Raw genomic sequence first — 18,199 nt, forward strand, 5'->3', positions numbered from 1 at the left:
AGAAGGAAGGAAGGAAAGAGAAAGCAAGAAAGTAGCAGAGAAAAAGTCAGCAAGCACCTTTTCTTCAGGACTCTGCTTCAGTTCCTGCCTCCAGGTTTCTGCCTTGGGTTTCTGCCTTGACTTCCCTCAGTCACTGAGTGTGGCCTAAGAGTCGTAGGTTAAAATAAACCCTTTCCTCCCTAAGTTGCTTTTGGTCATGATTTATCACAGCAGCAGAAAGTGTAGGGCAGCGGTCCAGCCAACACCATCTTCCCACCCAAACCTGCCATGGAGATTCAAGTCCAGGCTGTGCAGGAAGTGTTCAATGAGTGAACTGAAGAGTTACTGAGGGAGCCATGCTCAGATGGCTATCGCCCCAACCCTTCCCCCCCGGCTGTGACACTGTCTCCTAGCTAGGGGAGCCCCCCAAAAAGGGTTGGAAGAGGTGTCATCAGCATTCCACTCCATTCAAGGTTGAACCCAGACTTGATTCAGGAGCTGTTAGCTCTGCACATGCCTCCCCAGGGGCTCTCAAAACTCAACTGTCCTGTGGAGTGGGGAAAGCTAAGGTTAGAGGCCATGTCACTGCCAAGCCCTAGCCAGGCACTCACTCTTTGACTCCTCCCACAGTCCTGGTGTGGGGAGAACCAAGTGATTGTCCAGTCTGCAGTGAGTTCTTTGCCTGCTGGCTCTGAGGGCCCCCACTCTTCCAGCAGGAGAATCTGGGGCTCAGAGCATCAGTAACTTGCTCCTGGTCTCACAGGCAGGAAGCAGACAAGCCTGGATTTGAACCAGGAATCTTGCCCCAGTCCTTAAAGAAAAAAAGTTTATATTGTTTGATTATGTATGTGTGGGAAGATGCAGGTGCCCTCAAAAGTCAGAAGGCTTCAGAGACTGTGGAGGTAGTCATGAGCCACCAGATGTGACTGCTGGAAACAAATGTGGGTCCTCTATAAACAGCAAATTCGCTTACCTGCTCAACCATCTCTCTAGCCTTAAAAAATAGCTGGGCAGTGGTGGCACACACACCTTTAATCCCAGCACTCGGAGGCAGATCTCTGAGGTCAATGCCAGCCTGGTCTCCAGAGCAAGTTTTAGGACAGCCAGGACTATACAGAGTAACCTTGTCTCAAAAAAAATAATTAAACAAAAAATTAAAAATTAAGACAGTCTTACTGTGTAACCCAGTCTGGCCTGGAATTCTTCAAGTAGTCCAGCTAACATATTTGCCTGCCTCTGCCTCTGAGTGCTGAGGTTGAAGACTGTGTCACCATTTTATTTATTTTTATTTTATTTTATTTATTTTATTTTATTTTTTTTTTTTTTGGTTTTTCGAGACAGGGTTTCTCTGTGGCTTTGGTGCCTGTCCTGGAACTAGCTCTTGTAGACCAGGCTGGCCTCGAACTCACAGAGATCCGCCTGCCTCTGCCTCCCGAGTGCTGGGATTAAAGGCGTGCGCCACCACCGCCCGGCTATGTCACCATTTTATAACCTGGCTTGTAACCTCTGTGCTGGGTGGTGACCTTTGTGGGGGCACCTCACAGACTTCTGCATTTTCAGCCCTTCCTTCTCCATTCAAACTTCTGTATTGTCCCAAGTCAAGATGGAGGTCTGAGTCAAGATTTGCATCTGAGAAAGTCTTGGTGACACAAGGCTGGGGAGTCAGTGACCCTCCAAATGCAGGAACTGAAACAGGGTCCTGGCAGGATTACACCAGGCTCGGAGGAACCACATTCAACTTCACAGAACTTGGAGATGCTCAGAGGTCATTGCCCTGCATGTGGAAATCCGACGTGGGCAGCGGCTGTTGGCCAGAGCCCAGCCATCCCTCAGGGCACAATGAGAGTGGGGACAGAGGGAGTCAGAGTCTGAACTAAGTGGTCTCTGTGTCTGGGATGGCTGTGGATGGATGGGCCAGTAAAAGCCTCAAAACCCCAGCAGGTTCCTCGGCAGCACCAAGTGTCTGGGTCAGAACTGCAGATCAGCCGGGAGTATGCTGGAAAGCAGACGAGGCTTAAGGACCTGCTGTTGGGGAGGGGAGCGGGAGGGTGGGGCTGGCACTAGGGAGCCTGAGCTGTTTCTAAAGCACTTTGCCTCTGAAGAGATCCTAACTTGGTGCCAGGATGAGGCTACCTCCTGCAAAAATCTCAGAAGGCTTCCAAGTAGTAGCATCTCCTGGTGGGCTGGGGCAGAGTGCGCTGGGGAAGGGGTGCCCTGAAGCAACCTGGAACTTCATCCCGACACCATGCATGTGGAGAGGCAGGGAACATCTAGCCTGGGAGCTTTGTCACTGTGTCTGAGGATCCTAGACTGAGCATTTTGTTATTTTTCCTTGAGAGATAGGCAGAAGTGCCTGTCTGCCCCAGATAGGACTCAACAGACCACAGAAACGGCTCTATCCGAAACTAGCTTGGAGTGACTCATAGCAATGGGTGAGTCACAAGCAGCTGCATCTTCAGAAGCCTCCTGGACAGGTGACCCTGTACCCCCCACTCTCCCCCACCCCTCTGTGTCTAGGGGCGCTACCCTATTGAAGAGTGCTGCCCCACTCACTCCAGGGTATTGCTTCCATTTTATATTAGCTCAAGGCCAGGCCCCATCTCCCAAAGGTGTTATGTGGCCATCGCGGCTGTTTCCTGATGGCAACTGGCCTTGAAATTCCTTATGTCATTTCACACTAAGGAAAGGAACAGGAAGTGAGGTGACAGGTACAATGCCACACAGCCTCTGACTGAGCTGGGAACTGGATGGCTCACTCCTCACCCTGGGGGTTCCTCCCAGACTACCTGATGTCTCATGGTCACCTCTGCCCAAGACCCTGACCGAGGTCATAGGAAGGCTGTGGGGAACCTAGGCCTAGACTCACCTGGGCTCACTCCTGTCCTCCTTCCTGTCGTCTTGGGGGACCCAAGGACTCTGGGGAAGGAGAGAAGGTAACAGGGAGAGGGCGAAGAAGGAAAAAGAGGAAGTGGGGGAGAAGGAAGGAGGAAGGAAGGACATTACCCCAGAGGTCTCACCAGAGTACACCCAAGTTTCTGGGAATAAACTGCACATTTAAAGTCATTTTCATGGAAGGGAAAAAAGTGAACTTCCTAAATACACTGTTCCTCCTCAGTCCAGCTTAAGAGCTGAGGGCTGGGGATGCTGATGCCCCCAGCCTGGGCCATGCACAGCTGCTGTTAGGAATGAACACAGCCTAGATTAGGGGTCCTGTGATCCTGACATCGAGCCCCACCACTGTTGAGCCACAGCTCTGGGTGAGGCGGAAATCTGCCATGGAGAGCGGTTCTGGAGGGACAGAGGGGCAATAGCTGCCTTCGAGTGTCCCCAGGAGACTTGTGTCCCCGTCGCCTAGATGGGAGCTGGCAGAGGGAGCTGGAAACACAGGGCAAGCCTGGGGTAGGGTCCTGAAATTCAGAATTCAAGGATGGCACAGCAGTGGATCTGACCACCACCACAGCCAGCTGCCAACTGTTTGGATGCCACTCTGCCTGAAACTGACAGGCTGAGGGACCTACCTCTGAGGGTTAGGGAGTGGACAGCTGGAGTGGGTGCCTTACCCATAGGGCAGTCTTTCCCAGGTGTCTGAAGATTCTGCCCACAGAGTGTCAGGTGTAATTTCCATAGGAATTCATACTTAAAAAGTCAAATCACCCTTCCCTGCTATCCTGCTGTGGGCTGTGATTCTAGGAGCGAGTCCACTACCAGGCAGGACCCTTGGGGCCCCCAGTGAGGCACTTAGCAGAGGTGCACTTTCTCGCTTTGGTTGGGAGATGTGTTTGCCATCCTAGCAAAGAATCGGAAATGAAAGGCAGTGCTCACTTCCAGCTCTGTGCCCAGCTCTGGATCAGGGGCTGTCACGTGACCTCCCACTCCCATTGGAGGAGAACTCTGTCAGACGGCTTACACAGCTGCGGCTGGTTATGCAAACACTCGAGAGGTTCGAGCTGTTTGAGAGCTTGGGTGAGTCAGCTAGGGCCTAGACCACCAATGGCTACCTTGAGCCTGGGCCTGCTCTTCTCAGGCCCTATTACTGACTGACCTCAGCAGGTGACAAGTGGGGAAATGGAGGTCCCAAGAAGGCAGAGGCTCCACAGGGGTCTTAGAGCAAACAAAAACAATTGGATGTTCCAGGTGTGTGAGCTTCGGTTCCCATCCCAGGCAGTGAAGGTCTGGCCGTGACACTGGGGACTCCTGGGGAGGAGTGAAAAAGAAACAAACCTCACTCTGCTTCCTGGTCCTGAAAGTCAGACCTTGAATCCTGGCGTCCTGGAGACCGTAGTGCTTGCGTTAGGTGGCAGCGCCCTCATGTGGCCAAAGCTTGTAACCACCAGAAGTCACAGGTTCTTTTGACTTCATGGGTGGATTCTTTTCCGCAACTCTTTTGGGTTTTTGCCACCTCTTCAATTTTGTGTGTACACCGGGTTCCGTGGAGGCTTCAGATCCCACTGAGCTGGAGTTACAGGCAGAAATGAGCCTCCTCAACTAGGTGCTAAAGACTAAACTCGGGTCCTCTGGAAGCGCAGAACGCCCTCCTAATTGCTTACACCACTCCAGCTCTGGTAATTTGGTTTTTTAGGTAATTCGTTTTTACATCTTATTTGTGCGTGTTAATGTACATATGTGTGGGGGCATGCTTGTTCCACAGTGTACATGTATACGTCAGAGTCAACCCAAGGGAATCAGTTCTCTTCCTTCCACCATGTAGGTCCTGGGGATCAAAACAAGTCATCAGGGTTGGTAGCAAGCAGCTTTACCAGCACTGAGCACTGGCCCTTCTGAGGCTCGAAAAGATAACAACTGCCAGGCCATACAAACAATGGCAGAGCACTGGATCCAGGGAGTCAGAAGACCCAGATAAAAAAGCCTGGCTGGTTGTTAATGCACATGAACTCCATCTCTTCTCTTTTGCTGGAACATCTACACTCCCTTCCTCCTGCTTGTCCCAAGAATGAGAGGTGGACACAACCTGCAGTCCAGCAGAGAGAGGCTTTCACGCAGTGGGCTAAGTGTCAGGTCAAAACGTGGGACCTCAGCTTTCACATCTGAAATGGGCACACCCAAACTACCTTCTGTGGCCAGCACAGTTGATGTCTAATGAGATACATTGGATAGACTTCCAGTTTTTGGTTGCTTAAGACCCGTCTCAGGCTGGGGAGACTGCTCAGTGGATAGAGAGCTTGTCACCCTACTGTGAGGATATGAGTTAGAATCCCCAGAGCCCATGGAAAGCCAGAAGCAGTGATCCTGCATACCTGCCCTGTGGTGTTTCTGAGACAATCTTGTTACTGTAGTCTAAACTCAAACTCTGTATTCTCCTGCCTCAGCCTCTTAGGGTCATGAGCCCATACATGTTCTGTGCGTAGTCACCGGGTGGGTGGGAAAGGGAAAGAATAGGCTCTGCACCATCTCCGTTCACTATCAAATAGGGGAAATGCAGGTGTTGTTCGCTACAAGATGCGCTGGGCACTATTCAGCTACATAATCTCCGTCCACACAGCGCTTCTGAAGAGCTTGTTCATATCCAGATAGTTTCCTCTTTTACAGTGATTGTCTTAGGGGCATGCAAGGACTAAACACTGCATTTTATCCTCACTTTGAAGACTCCTCAAACATACGATGCTTCATCTCAGGGGCCGTCCCATTTCCAGCAATCTCCCACATGCATTTCCCACTGAGATGCTAAAGGAAGAGCCCAAACCAAGCAAACACAAGAAAATGCAAAGAGGCTAGGAGGGCAGCAAGAACCTTGAGCTGCCTGCAACACAGGCCCCAGGCACTGCCCACCACTCCCAGAAGGGTTCATGGACCTCAGCACATACCTGCTCTGGGAAACCACCTTAGTGGCAGGCAAGGCTGGGGTGTGGCCTAACTCCAGCTGTCCCATAAAGAGTCGGCCTCCATTTCCAGCCCAAGGCTCACTGGCCTCTACATGTAGGAGGGGACCAGATGAAATTTCAGACGTGGCGTGGCCTTCCCAGCTGAAGAACAGCTGGGTGAAAGAAGGGTGGGCACCCTGAAGACAGGCACTACTTCTGTGAGCCCAAAGGGGTTCTCAGTTGAGGGTAACTGGAGCAGGCTAGATACTGGACACAATCAAACCACAGAGGATCCTGTAGGATGGCCAAGACACAGGCTTGCAGAGAAGACCAATAGCAGAGGATTTCCAAGTCAGCTGGGGACTGATGGCAGTTTTCTCTTTCCTTCCTTCTGTCCCTCTCCCTTTTGGTTTTTAAAGACGGGTTTCTCTGTGTAGCCCTGGCTGTCCTGGAACTCACGTTGTAGACCAGGCTAGCCTCTTAACTCAGAGATCTGCTTCCCTCTGCGGGGATTAAAGCCACCAGCCCTGTCTGGCAGTTTCCTTTTAACTGAAACAGTTCCTCCAGGAGTCTCCAGAGCAGAAGGTTAAATCCAGGAAAGGGAACACTGAAGATCTGAAAAGGCAGCTCCCCAGCTTCCCCTATGCTCAGGGCTGCAGCATTTGGGGTGGAGGAGCTTGCTTTGTGGTGATGCAGCTGTGTTCAAGACATTCCTGCTCTCATGAGTAACCCCCCCCCCCCCAAATAAATATTCACTGCTTCACCAAGTTGGATTCTGGTGCAATTATTACTTTTGTCTGCGGTGGGTCCCCTTTCTGGGGTGACTAGGTGCACTTTTTTGGAGGGGGGTGGGGGTCAAGATAGGGTTTCTCTGTAGCTTTGGAGCCTGTCCTGGAACTAGCTCTTGTAGACCAGGCTGGCACTGAACTCACAGAGAACCGCCTGCCTTTGCCTCAAGAGTGCTGAGATTAAAGGTGTGCGCCACCACTGCCCGGCTGACCAGGGGCACTTGTGTATGTGTCTCACGACATGGGAAAGCCAGGCTTTGCACAAGGCAGACAGACTCAACCTCTCAGATCGAGTCAGGCTCAGGAGCCATCAGTTCCAACCCCAGCTTACCACTCCACCCTTCCTGTCCACCCTAGGGTAACAGCGAGGCCAGGCTGGAGCAGGGCTACCGTGAGCAGGTGTGGAGTGAGAACAGCACAAATACCAAATTCAGATTCCAAAGTTCTGTATTTTTTTCAAAATAAAGATCACACATTGTTTAGAGACAATCTACACAAGAGTTACAAAAAATAGTTGCCCAGGCATAAGCATACACAGGTTTGTTAATTATACACATATGGTTACAAGTGTGCTTGCAAAAAGTTCATTGGAAATATACACAAGGCTCTGGAAATGTACACCGTGTAGTGTTACAGTCTATATTCAAACGAGGATTGACAGTATGTTACATTCACTTACAAGTAGACAAAATGCAAAATACAGCTCATCTGTACAAAACGGAGGGCGAGTCACTTTACAAGGGGAGGCGCTGAGCGGGGAAGGGCAGGCGAAACTTCTGCACGTCCTTTCTTGACTGTCACAAAATAAGCAAAACATTTTTTTAGGATTAAAAAAAAAAAAAGAACACTAGTGTGAACTGAATCGTCTGAAGTAACATTTAGAAAGGCTCTCGCTACCATCTTGACTAGCTGACAAATAAACCAAGCTATTTTTTTCTTTTTAAACATTAACTAGGCTGTATAAAGAACATTTATTCTTTCAAAAGAAAAAAATTTACTTCTGGTTGAAATTACAATTTACAATATACAACACTATCTGCTACGACCATAAAAGGTGGATATACACTGAGTGCATGGGGGAAGGGGCGCTGATTCTCTTTTCTTACCAAAAACGTGTTCATGTTGATTCAAACTTCTCCACATTTACATTACAGGTATACAAATGTACAATTGTACAATCAAAAGTATGTCCGACTACTAGGATACATTATAGATACAGATTAGACATCAAAACAGGAAATACTACAAATCCGTATATATGCAAAAGTCTACACAAGTATACACTATGTATCTATAGAAGCAAGACCAGGAGCAGAGCTGGGTTTTCACTCATGCTAGATAATCAGATTCTGCTTCTCGGTGTTCACAGAAAGCAACCCCATGGCCCCGACCACTGGCCTTGGGCCTCTGTGACTCCTTCTCCACCTGGATCTGTGGCTACCACCTTCCTCAGCATGAGGTCATCTCCAAAAAGTGTCATGAACTCTGTGTCACAGGCTGATGCTTTAACGACTCTGAAAGGTTCCCATTTCATATGTATATATGTATATATATATATATTTTATAAACAGTGTTAAATGCCAGTTTGGGGTAATTTACCTAAAATTCAAATTTCTCAGTTTTGTTTTTGTTTTTTAATAAAATGAGGAGGTCGGGAAGAGCTATTTGCAAAACTTGCCACAAGGCAAATGAGTTAAAAACCTTTTTTTGTCTTTTTTTAAACTTTTTTTGTTAAACCAACCACCCTGAAAGTGTCCACATGTGGAATATAGATACAACATAAAACAAAACATGTGGCCTCCCATGTGCACTGATTACCTATGTACAAGTTCCTATACACCAGTAAACAGCAGGGCAATTAGTCAATTAAAAAAAATAATTAGTACATGTTATGTGTAATAAAATGAAATTTACAAAGGCCTTTCCACGAATGGATCTGATTCCTTTTTAGAGGAGGGAGTAATCCTGGAGCAACCGTTGCCCACTTCTGACTCTACGCTGGGCATTTCTGGTTGCTGGTTGGATCTGCCAGGGTCAGTGAGGTCAGCGGGACGGGGATGGGTGCACTGCTCAGATGATACCATTAGGGGGGCCACAGATGGGCCCCAAGTCCACACCATTCTTCATGTAGTACTTCTCCAGCTTGGCGAGGATGTGCTTGCCATAGGTGTACTTTCGAAGCGTCGCGATGTGTGGCCGGATCTAAAGAGGACAGTGTGTGTTACACAGGCCAGAAAGGCCTCAGATGTTGCCAGCACCTTCCTAGATATGGACTGCATAGTGCACATTTCACCCCACAAAGATATCTTTGTCCTCTTACTGCTAGTAAGCCATGAGATAAAGACAGGAGCTCTCGCCCTAAGCATTGACACAGGACAGGGAACCCACCCAGGGCAGAACAGCACCTGCCCACAGAAAACCAGTCTGTCCTGGCAGTTGGGGATTCCTTTGGGGAACCATTCACTTAAACTCACCACCTGATCCCTGGCTCTCCAAGGCATAGGATTTTTTCCAGTTAACAGTGACCAACTGCGCTGGCTAGTTTTTAACGCCAACTTTACACAAGTTAGAGTCATTTTGGAAAAGGGAACCTCAATTGAGAAGATACCCCCACCTGACCAGCCTGTGGGCAAATCTGTGGTGCATTTTCTTCTGCACTGGTGGCCATTCATGCTATAAGCAAGCAGGCTGAGCAAATTACTGGGAGCAAGCCAACAGGCAGCACTCTTTCATGGTTTCTTAATCAGCCCCGGACTCCAGGCTCCTGCTGTGACTTCCCTGAATGATGGACAAACTATAAGATGAGACAATCCTTTCTCTTCATGTTGCTTTTGTTATCGTGTTTAACCACAGTAATAGAAACACAAAGTAAGACAGAATTTGGTACCAGGTCAGGGGTACTGCTGTGACAGAATACTTTATGGAGGATTGTGGTAGCACCCAAAGTCTGGGCTGGAAAAGCCATTGTGTGCTCAGAGCTCAGTGGGCTTCTGTGGGAACTTGTGAGCAGTACAGGTGATAAAGGACTGGCTTGTGAAGCTCCAGAGGAAAGCAAAGGCTCTATTAGGACCATTCAGGTGACACTCAAATTAACCACTAAAGTGAAACCTTTGCTTTGCTGGTACATTGCTACTGACTAGCTGGGGCTGTGATTAAGGAGACCAGCACCAGTGAAGTCAAATCTTCCAAGACTATTTCCACAGAAGCTGGAGTCCAGAAAGGGCTCCGTGAAATGGGGCACACTTCACGCTGCAGACAACCTTGGTAATGTTTAAGACTCTTCCAGGTGGTATTGGTTTTGAAGGGGTCATGGCGAGAAGGTGAAGCTTGGCACTATGAGAGGATAAAAAAGGCCACTGGTGAAGGTGCAGCTTGAGTGGCAGTGGAGACTGAAGAATCATGTGAGAAGTGGAGACGTGGCACCAATGTGGCAGGGTCAGAATCCTTCAAGAGCACCCAGGAGGAGTTAGTGGTAAAGGTGGATCCCAATGAAGACACCCTAGCATTTTGGAGATGCCAGTGCCATGGGATGACTGCCTAGAACAGCAGCAGCTGTGCAGTGGAGCCAACCTGAGCCTAGGAGATATACTGTAGGGGCTGTGGATAGCTGTCGAAGCCTCCTGGAGGAACCCAAGGATCCCAGTATTGAGTCCTACAAGTCTGACGCTGAGCTTTACACTGCTGGACTGTGGTTTTGCCCTGGTTCTTCCCTCTCAAAATAAGAAAGTATTTAATTTATTCTGATTTTATAGGAGCCCACAGTTAAGAGACTCTGGATATTTTAAAGAAATTAGATTTTCAAAGTATTTGTAAAGATCACAGAGGCTTAAAAAATTGAGATTTTTTTTTTTTAATATTGTGAGCTTAGTATTAATATGAGCTCCTGGGGATAAACAAGAAAGGAAAGGTTACACTTTACAAGTAATGTGACTGTGTGTAAAGGTGACAAGGGGTTGATTATGCTAGCTAGTTTTCATGTCAATTTGATAAAGCTAAAGTTATTTTAGAAGAGGGAACCTCGATTGAGAAAATGCCCCCACCTGATTGGCCTGTGAGCAAGACTGTGATGCATTTTGTTGATTGATGACTGATGAGGGAGGACCCAGCCCACTGTGGCTGGTACCACCCCTGGGCAGGTGGTCCTGGGTGCTATAAGCAATCAGGCTGAGCAAGCCAAGCCAGCAAGCAGCGTTCCTCCATTGCCTCTCTGTATCAGTTCCTGCCCTGAATTCCTTCAATAATAGAGTAGACCAAGAGTTTTTAAAGATGAAATAAACCTTTTCCTTCCCAAGATACTTTTGGTCATTGTGTTTACCACAGCAATAGAAACCTTAATACACCAATAAATAAATAAGTAAATAAATAAATAGGGAAAGACAGACAGAAACAAAGGAAGGAATATTGACACTGTGCCAGGGCAGCTGAGGAAAAAGAAGATACAGAGTGGTTCTGTAGTTCAGCCAAAGACAGACCAGGGATGAAGAATAGTACAGGTGTTTCAGCCCATAGATTCACTCTTCCTACTACCCGTGACACACTTCCTACTACCTGTGACACACCACTGGCATCAGTCACTTCCCACACCCTTGCTCCTCCAACCTAGAGAGCTCTGATCACTCCTGTGAGCACTCTCGTGCCCCCTGCCCTAGCCCAATTCCTGTGCATACAGCTCACATGAGAGGGAGCTTACCTTAAAGCTCAGGGGCCATACTATACACTTAGCAGTGCTGGCTCCCCTCTGCTTGCCTACTAATCTTTCCACACAGAAAATAGAAGATGGTGGAGGGGCACTTTAACAATGTTCCCAACAAAAATTCACAGTGCACACAAACCTTAAGAAGCACCATGCCAGGAGACAGGTGGCAGCTCATCTTGAAGCCTACAAGGCCAGCAGTTTGTCTGCCCAAGTGTAAGCTCAGAGTAAGGAAGGGCCAAGGAGCTCTAGAAACTGCTATGAACCCACACAGAACACAGGCTAGGAAACAGCACACCTCCTCCTGGCACGTTCAGTGACAATGGCTGAAAACAAAGGGGTCTGGGCGCTAAGTAACAATCTACATACCTTCCCAAGCATGCCTGTCCAAAAGATCTAGGACTGCTGCAGCCCCAGATGTGGTAAGGACCATGTCCTCAACAAGGGCTTCGCTCCCTAGACCCCCAGCCATAAGCACCCCTTCCCTTCCCTCTCCCCTGACTCACCCCACTCTCCTCTGCTTCGCTGCACTCCATTTTTAACGTGGACTGGTGAGGAGAGATATTACTTTCCACTCTTCTAACACAAACCTATTGGTGAGCGAGCCGTTCCTGGCCCTCCCTCTCCTTTGATTCTAGCTTAAGACTGACCACTTCTCTTCAATTTGAAAAATGCTACCAGCTATTATATTAGCTCAGCTATTTTCATGGCTTCCCCTACTCCAAATTATAGTGGTGGCACAGCTGTCCTGGGCCTGAGTGTTTGCTCCATGGGTAAATCACTTGCTACCAAGCCTGACATCCTTTGAACCCACATAGAAGAAGGAAAAAATTGACTCCAGCAAGGAAGCTGTCTTTTGACCTTCTCATGCAGGCTGAAGCACAAACATCAAGTAGAAGTAAACGTAAAAAGTATTAAACAGAGTCTCCTTTCAGGTCCCTAAGTCTTCATTACTGTGGCCTCTTCCTGGAAAGCTGTACTCAAATGGCCTTCCTTAAAGGGCCCTCTTTCTAACCATGCACTCTGCAATCACCACTCCACCATACTCTATTCTCTTCACTGTCCTACATCCGCTCTTCCTGGCTTTCCCGTGCCTAGGAGCACAGTTCCTCAGTGAGCACCAGAACTACGCAGTTCTGAGGATCTGCCTATTGCCACAGGTTTAGTTACTTCACTGACAGCTGTGCTTCCAGCTCCTGCCTGCTACATACTACCACACCGCCTCCGACATGCTACCACACTGCCTCCGACATATTACCACATCGCCTCCTAGCACCTCCACGTGCCAACAAGCTGTGAGACGCATCCCAAGTGCCCTGGGCTCCACCAACCTTCAACTGTCACCATCTGCACCACTGGCTGGTAGTTCAATGGGTTTGAATCAGAGCTGGTGGGATTCTGCCTGGCTCAGAACGAGTCCATAATAAAGATTCTCATTATCGAACTTTGTCCTCAGTGAGGGCAAGTGGGTCATCATCGCCAGACAACAGCAACCCCTCCACTGAGAAGGCTGGGGGAGCTCAGAGCACAGAGGCTGAGGGGTGCAGGCCAGAGGCCTTGGCACCACCTGGCACAAGCAGTTGCAGTGTGCTTTCCCTACCTGTGGGCCTCTTGGATGACCCCCCTATCAACCCCCACTCACAGCAGCTAGCTTTTTGGGCCTCTGTTCCCTTTCTCCTGTCTAACTATCCCCAGCCTTGATTCTGCATGAGTTGAGTGAGGGCCTCCTCCATGGGCAGCACCATTTTCTACTGTCCTGTCCACAATGTGGGTCAGCAGTAGGGACCAGGCCTTTGCAGGAAAGTATGATGGGATCAGTGAACACAAAGAACAAAGAAAAGGAGACACAGGAAGTAGGCTATCCTGAACTGATGAGATGATCTCAGAGACCAGGGATGGAATTACCTCACAAAAATATGTTCTCACTCACAGCCAAGCGTGGTAGCATGTCTGTGATTCCAACAATTAGAACCATAGTTTTAAGGCCAGCCTGGGCTAAGCAACGAAGCTCTGTCAACAAACCACCCCCCAAACAAATAAACAAGGGCCAAGATGTGGCTTGGTGGCTGAATGCTAGCTAGTTTAGGCTGCACCAGGCCTGGGTTCAGCCCTCAAAACAATATTCAAAAACAGGAAATACACTTTTTACAGACCAACAGGATGGCTATGTGAGCAAAGGCCACTGTGACCTAGACATGCACCACAGCACAATCACACACTAAACAAAGTGTTAAAAAACACTGCAGGCATGCAGTGCACAGGGTCCCATGCAGACAAAATACCCAAACCCCTAAAAGGGGAAAAAAAAGTTTAAAACAAAACCAGAACCAGGACTCCTATACTGTGAGTTGAAGAGATAAGTGGCAAACACGGAGAGAACATAATGATCCCACACAGTGAGAGGAGGGAGCACAGAACAAGTCTGGTACAGCAACACAAAGAAGCCCACTGTCTACTATCTGCTATATCTAAACACGGTCCACCTGGTCCTCCTCCCACTCTGGGCTGGCACCCAACATGTTTACCTTGTGCATGACAATCTTCCGCTGACCTGGCTCAGCCACATCAATCATCTTCTGGACCACATAGTTGGCATACTGATCCTTCATCATGGTGTATAAGGCACTGTGGGGACCGTCATTCATGGTGCATACCTCATCAATGAGTACAGCACGCTCTGTACGTGAGGCATGAGTGACACACTTCTCCACAACATTGCTGTCATGAGGAAAATTAGGAATTACAATCAGATAAGGTCCCCCTTAGGCTGTGTGTTTTAGGATGGACAATGAGGGAAGAGATGGTACATATGGAAATTCATCTGCCCAAGGTCTGGCTCTCTAATGTTCTTTTTTGGACACTGGGGTGTCCAACAGTGAGTCACCTGAGACCCAGTGTTCTGTGAGAGGGGCCCTGACCTGCTGACAGATGGTAGTAATGAGCTCGCGAAGTTCATAGCAAGATTCACAGCAGCGATTTCGGACAGCTCAACTCGTTTACAATCACTACTTCAACTCACACCAAGACTTATGATGCTGTCTTTGCATCTGTAAGCTCAGGATCAGCAACAAAACTCCTTTGGTCATACCAGCCATGACTCAGACACTGGGCCACGGCGGGAGATCTGAGCTCAGTGAAGGAACTTCAAGCAGGAGCACAGCACTTCGGCAGTTCAGAAGCGCAGAAGGCCCTGCCTTCTGTCATCACTTATGAACACTTAGCACAGTTTTCTAATATAAAATGTCTGGCTGCCAGACTGATGACTAGTAACCACACAGTGATTCCTCACCTCAGTTTCCAGGGCACAAATTAATAACAGAGTGTGCTAGCCAGACAGTGGTGGTGAGCATCTTTAATTGTAGCACTCAGGAGGCAGAGGCAGGTGAACTTCTGTGAGTTCTAAGATAACTGAGGATACACAAATAAACCCTATCCCAAAATTAAACAAAAAGGATGTTCTGTGTGCACTGCTGTTACTGAGCCCAAGACCCAGCAGCAGTCAGTACACGGGAGTTGGTGAAAGTTGAGGAGAGAGCTCTAGGTCCCAAACCCTCAAGGAGAAAAGGTTAATGAGAGGCCAAACCCACCAAAACAGACCATACTCAGTAAGCGCAACCCCAAAAGTGATCCTCATGCAGGCACGCTGCCCGTTGGCTTCTCTAGACTAAGTTATACTAAGTGCTTTGAATTAGGCTGCAGTACTCACAGAGCTCATAAATTAATAGGCCAGCTAGATGACATGGTGGATAAATGTGCTTACCACCACCAAGCCTGAAGACCTGAGTTCATTCTCTGGAACACACAGGATAGCAAAGAACCTAACCTACTCTAGGAAGTTGTCATCCAAGCTTCACGTGGATACCACGGAATGTACATGCTCAATCAAGAACACATATATACACACAGAATTGTAAAAAAATAATTTTTTACAACATATCTCACTAATTGAAAGCAATTATTAATAAACACCAATATAAACTCTGACCAAAAAAAAAAAGAGGGGGGGGCTATATGTTGAGAAAAATCACACGAAAATGCCAGGGAAGAAAATCCTAGAAAACTAATCAGCGTTATGTTCCCTGAGCAGTGAGAAGGAGTGAACTCTGCTCTGAAGAGTGCCCAGCTAAGGCACAGAGAGCCGGAATTTTCCAAGCCTGATGCTCTGAAGCTGAGAAGTTGAGGCCTGCACAGGTGGAGGCTCTCACAATGCCCACCACCAAAGTAGGAAACACACAGGAGATTTCGGTGGCAACTCCAAAGGAGTGGAAAGAGCTTTTAAGGAAATGTCTTTGAAGCCACACTTGGTATACTTCCTGACTTTTAAAGCAGGCAATACACATGGCTTCGTATGAAACTGTACTCGAGGCTATGACCAACAAACTGAGCTTGATACCTAGAACCTGAAAGATGGAAAAAGAGAACCAACTTCCACAAGCTTTCCTTATCCTCTAACTTCCACATGTGCCTAGCGGTACAGTGCACACGAGCACACATACAAATGCCCACAAATAAATAAATAAGTATAAAAACTTAGGGGAAAAGTGTTGTGAAATAATCTTTTTGTACACTGAAGATGTGTCACTCAGACTGCTTTCATATAAAGTTGAAAGGCCAATAGCTAGACAGGATTCCCAGGCACAGAGGAGCTGGGAAGAAGGGCAGAGGTGTCAGAACATAGAACAAACAGCACAAGCATTACAAAGTAAAGGCAACTGAACCACATAAAAGAATATAGATCAAAAGAAATGGGTTAATTTAAGTTATAAGAGCTACTTAGAAACAATCCTAAGCTACAAGACAAACCTTCATAATTAATAATAAGTCTGCATGTAATGATTTGGGAGCTGGCTGGTGGGACAGAGAAATGCCTAACAACAAAAAGACTCTGCAGCTGAAATACTACCCAATCCTCACTTCCCAGAGCACAGACCTTGCAAATTTGTGCTGACTCAATACAAGTACATTGCCTCGGATCTCTGCTACAATTTTGCTTTTATCCTCAGGACGACCATGCTCCAGTACATGTTGAATTACATAATTTCCATACTGATCCTATTTGAGAAGCAACAAAACAAAGAAAATATACATAAATAACAGTTCTCTGGGTTACTAGGTCCTCCATATAATTAATATATATCACTCGTGTAGCACTGTGACAGCTTATCTAAAGGTAAAGGAACCTGCAACAATTTTTTAAATGGACAGGAGTAACAATTATTCCCTCTCATTACAAAACGAGAACATATTGTTACTAGACTACAGATTATTTCTCTTTATGTATTTATACACCTACTTCCTAGCTAACTTCTTCACAAAAAAGTAGGCCTATAATTATTTTAGAATGGGGGAAGGAGTGTTTGGAAAATAAATGTTTTCTATTAGAACAGAAGTTGCAAAAAGTTTGTTTGCATCTTTCTGGAGATCTGCATCCAACAAAACAATCAGGATTCATTATTTTATCAGTAATAGAAACAAATCCCAAAAGAAGAATCAATGAGTACACTTGGCTTCTGTGCCAATGGAGCAGAGACCCAGAGGAACACAATGAGTGCAGACCCCAAATAAGAGGTCAGGGTTTCAAATCATTGCCTATTTTCACGAAACACAAACTGGGCTGTGGTGAACACAAGCTCCAAAGATCTGAAGTACACCGATGATATGTTGATACTTTCTGCTAACAAAACACACACTCTGGGCCTACAAGAGCCCATAAGGGTCTGCAGCAGTACCTGCACAAGCTGTTCCGTGTGCTGGTGAAGCTCCTCAAGGATAGGGAGAGTCTGGTCAGGGAGACAGTGCTCTAGGATCCTCTGAATCACCCTGCAGCCATAAGGGTGAGTAGACAAAGCAAATACCTGGAGCAGAAAGATCCAAGACAGTATTGTTACTTTATAACCCCACTCCTCTGCCTCACAGATAAGTACTAAAAAATCCACTTAGTCAAGAATCAAGAGTGTCACCAGGCAGTGGTGGCATACATCATGAATCCCAGCTCTTCGAAGGTACAGAGGTAGGCAGATTTCTAAATTCAAGGTCAGCCTGGTCTACAAAGGGAGTTCCAGGACAGCCAGAGCTACACACAGAAATCTTGTCTTGAAAAACTAAAAATGAATCAAGAATGTCAACCAATTGCCTTTCCAAAACATAGGATGAAAAACAAGAGGAAGAGAAAGTGTGCCACCTTTAATCCCAGCACTCTAGATGCAGAGACAGGGATCTGCTTCAGGGAAGACAGAAGTACACAGCTGAGACCCTGCCTCAAAAACAAACAGCAAAACGAGATCTACAGAGAGAGGTCATTGGTAAAGTTCTCATCTGAACCTGTAAGGACAAAGGCTGAAAACATTCAGCATAGGGAGGCACAACACAAAGAGCAGAGAATATATATGAATGCTTTCATACAAATGCAGGCTGGCTTGAGGCACTGTTAGGTTTAAGAGGAATTAAAAAAAAAAAAAAAAAAAGTGTCCCACCACTGAGCTGCATCCTCAGCCCACAAACCCAATCTTGATTCTGGCCTTTCCTAAATGTAAGAAAATATACTCCCGTGGAGACAGCAGTGAATACCTTTAATCCTAGCAGTCAGAAAACCAAGACAGGAGGATCATGAGGTTCAGGAGTCTGCCTCAAATCACCAAGGGAAAAAATAAGACTGAAGAACAACAACACATCTCACATGTGGTGAGTGCTGTGGACCTCAATTAGTAGACTGAGTGCTTGTTCTCTCATTTGCTATAGGGCCCTATGGTTGCACTTGCTACTTGAGGTGAGCTTTGAAAAGACACTGTGCCTATTCATGGTCTAAATCAGTTTATTTCACTTACTGAGTCTTCAAAACCACTTCTAAGCATTCACTGTATGTCTAGAACGTTTTCCAAGCATGCTACTGGCAAAGCATGATACTTTAAAAAAAATTTTTT

At 47.1% G+C, this 18,199-nt stretch overlaps 1 protein-coding gene and 1 non-coding gene across 16 annotated transcripts in view; both read right to left on the bottom strand.

The window, feature by feature from the left end:
• Nucleotides 1-7,015: 7,015 nt before the first annotated feature.
• Nucleotides 7,016-18,199, bottom strand: part of Pum1 (pumilio RNA binding family member 1) — a 114,441-nt gene continuing 103,257 nt past the window's right edge. For all 15 annotated transcript variants that reach the window (XM_038334824.1, XM_038334823.1, XM_038334822.1 and 12 more), the window contains 4 exons: nucleotides 17,009-17,134; nucleotides 16,210-16,331; nucleotides 13,805-13,997; nucleotides 7,016-8,788 (listed from right to left, as the gene is read on the bottom strand). In XM_038334824.1, coding sequence (XP_038190752.1) covers nucleotides 8,657-8,788; nucleotides 13,805-13,997; nucleotides 16,210-16,331; nucleotides 17,009-17,134 — 573 coding nt within the window. In that variant the 3' untranslated portion in view covers nucleotides 7,016-8,656. The remainder of the gene's footprint in view (nucleotides 8,789-13,804; nucleotides 13,998-16,209; nucleotides 16,332-17,008; nucleotides 17,135-18,199) is intronic.
• On the bottom strand, nucleotides 12,681-12,763 carry LOC119818119. The gene has a single exon (XR_005286028.1). It is a non-coding gene; the product is annotated as a small nucleolar RNA SNORD103/SNORD85 (small nucleolar RNA).

The sequence above is a fragment of the Arvicola amphibius genome, chromosome 6 (assembly GCF_903992535.2).
Source record: "Arvicola amphibius chromosome 6, mArvAmp1.2, whole genome shotgun sequence".
NCBI lineage: Eukaryota > Metazoa > Chordata > Mammalia > Rodentia > Cricetidae > Arvicola > Arvicola amphibius.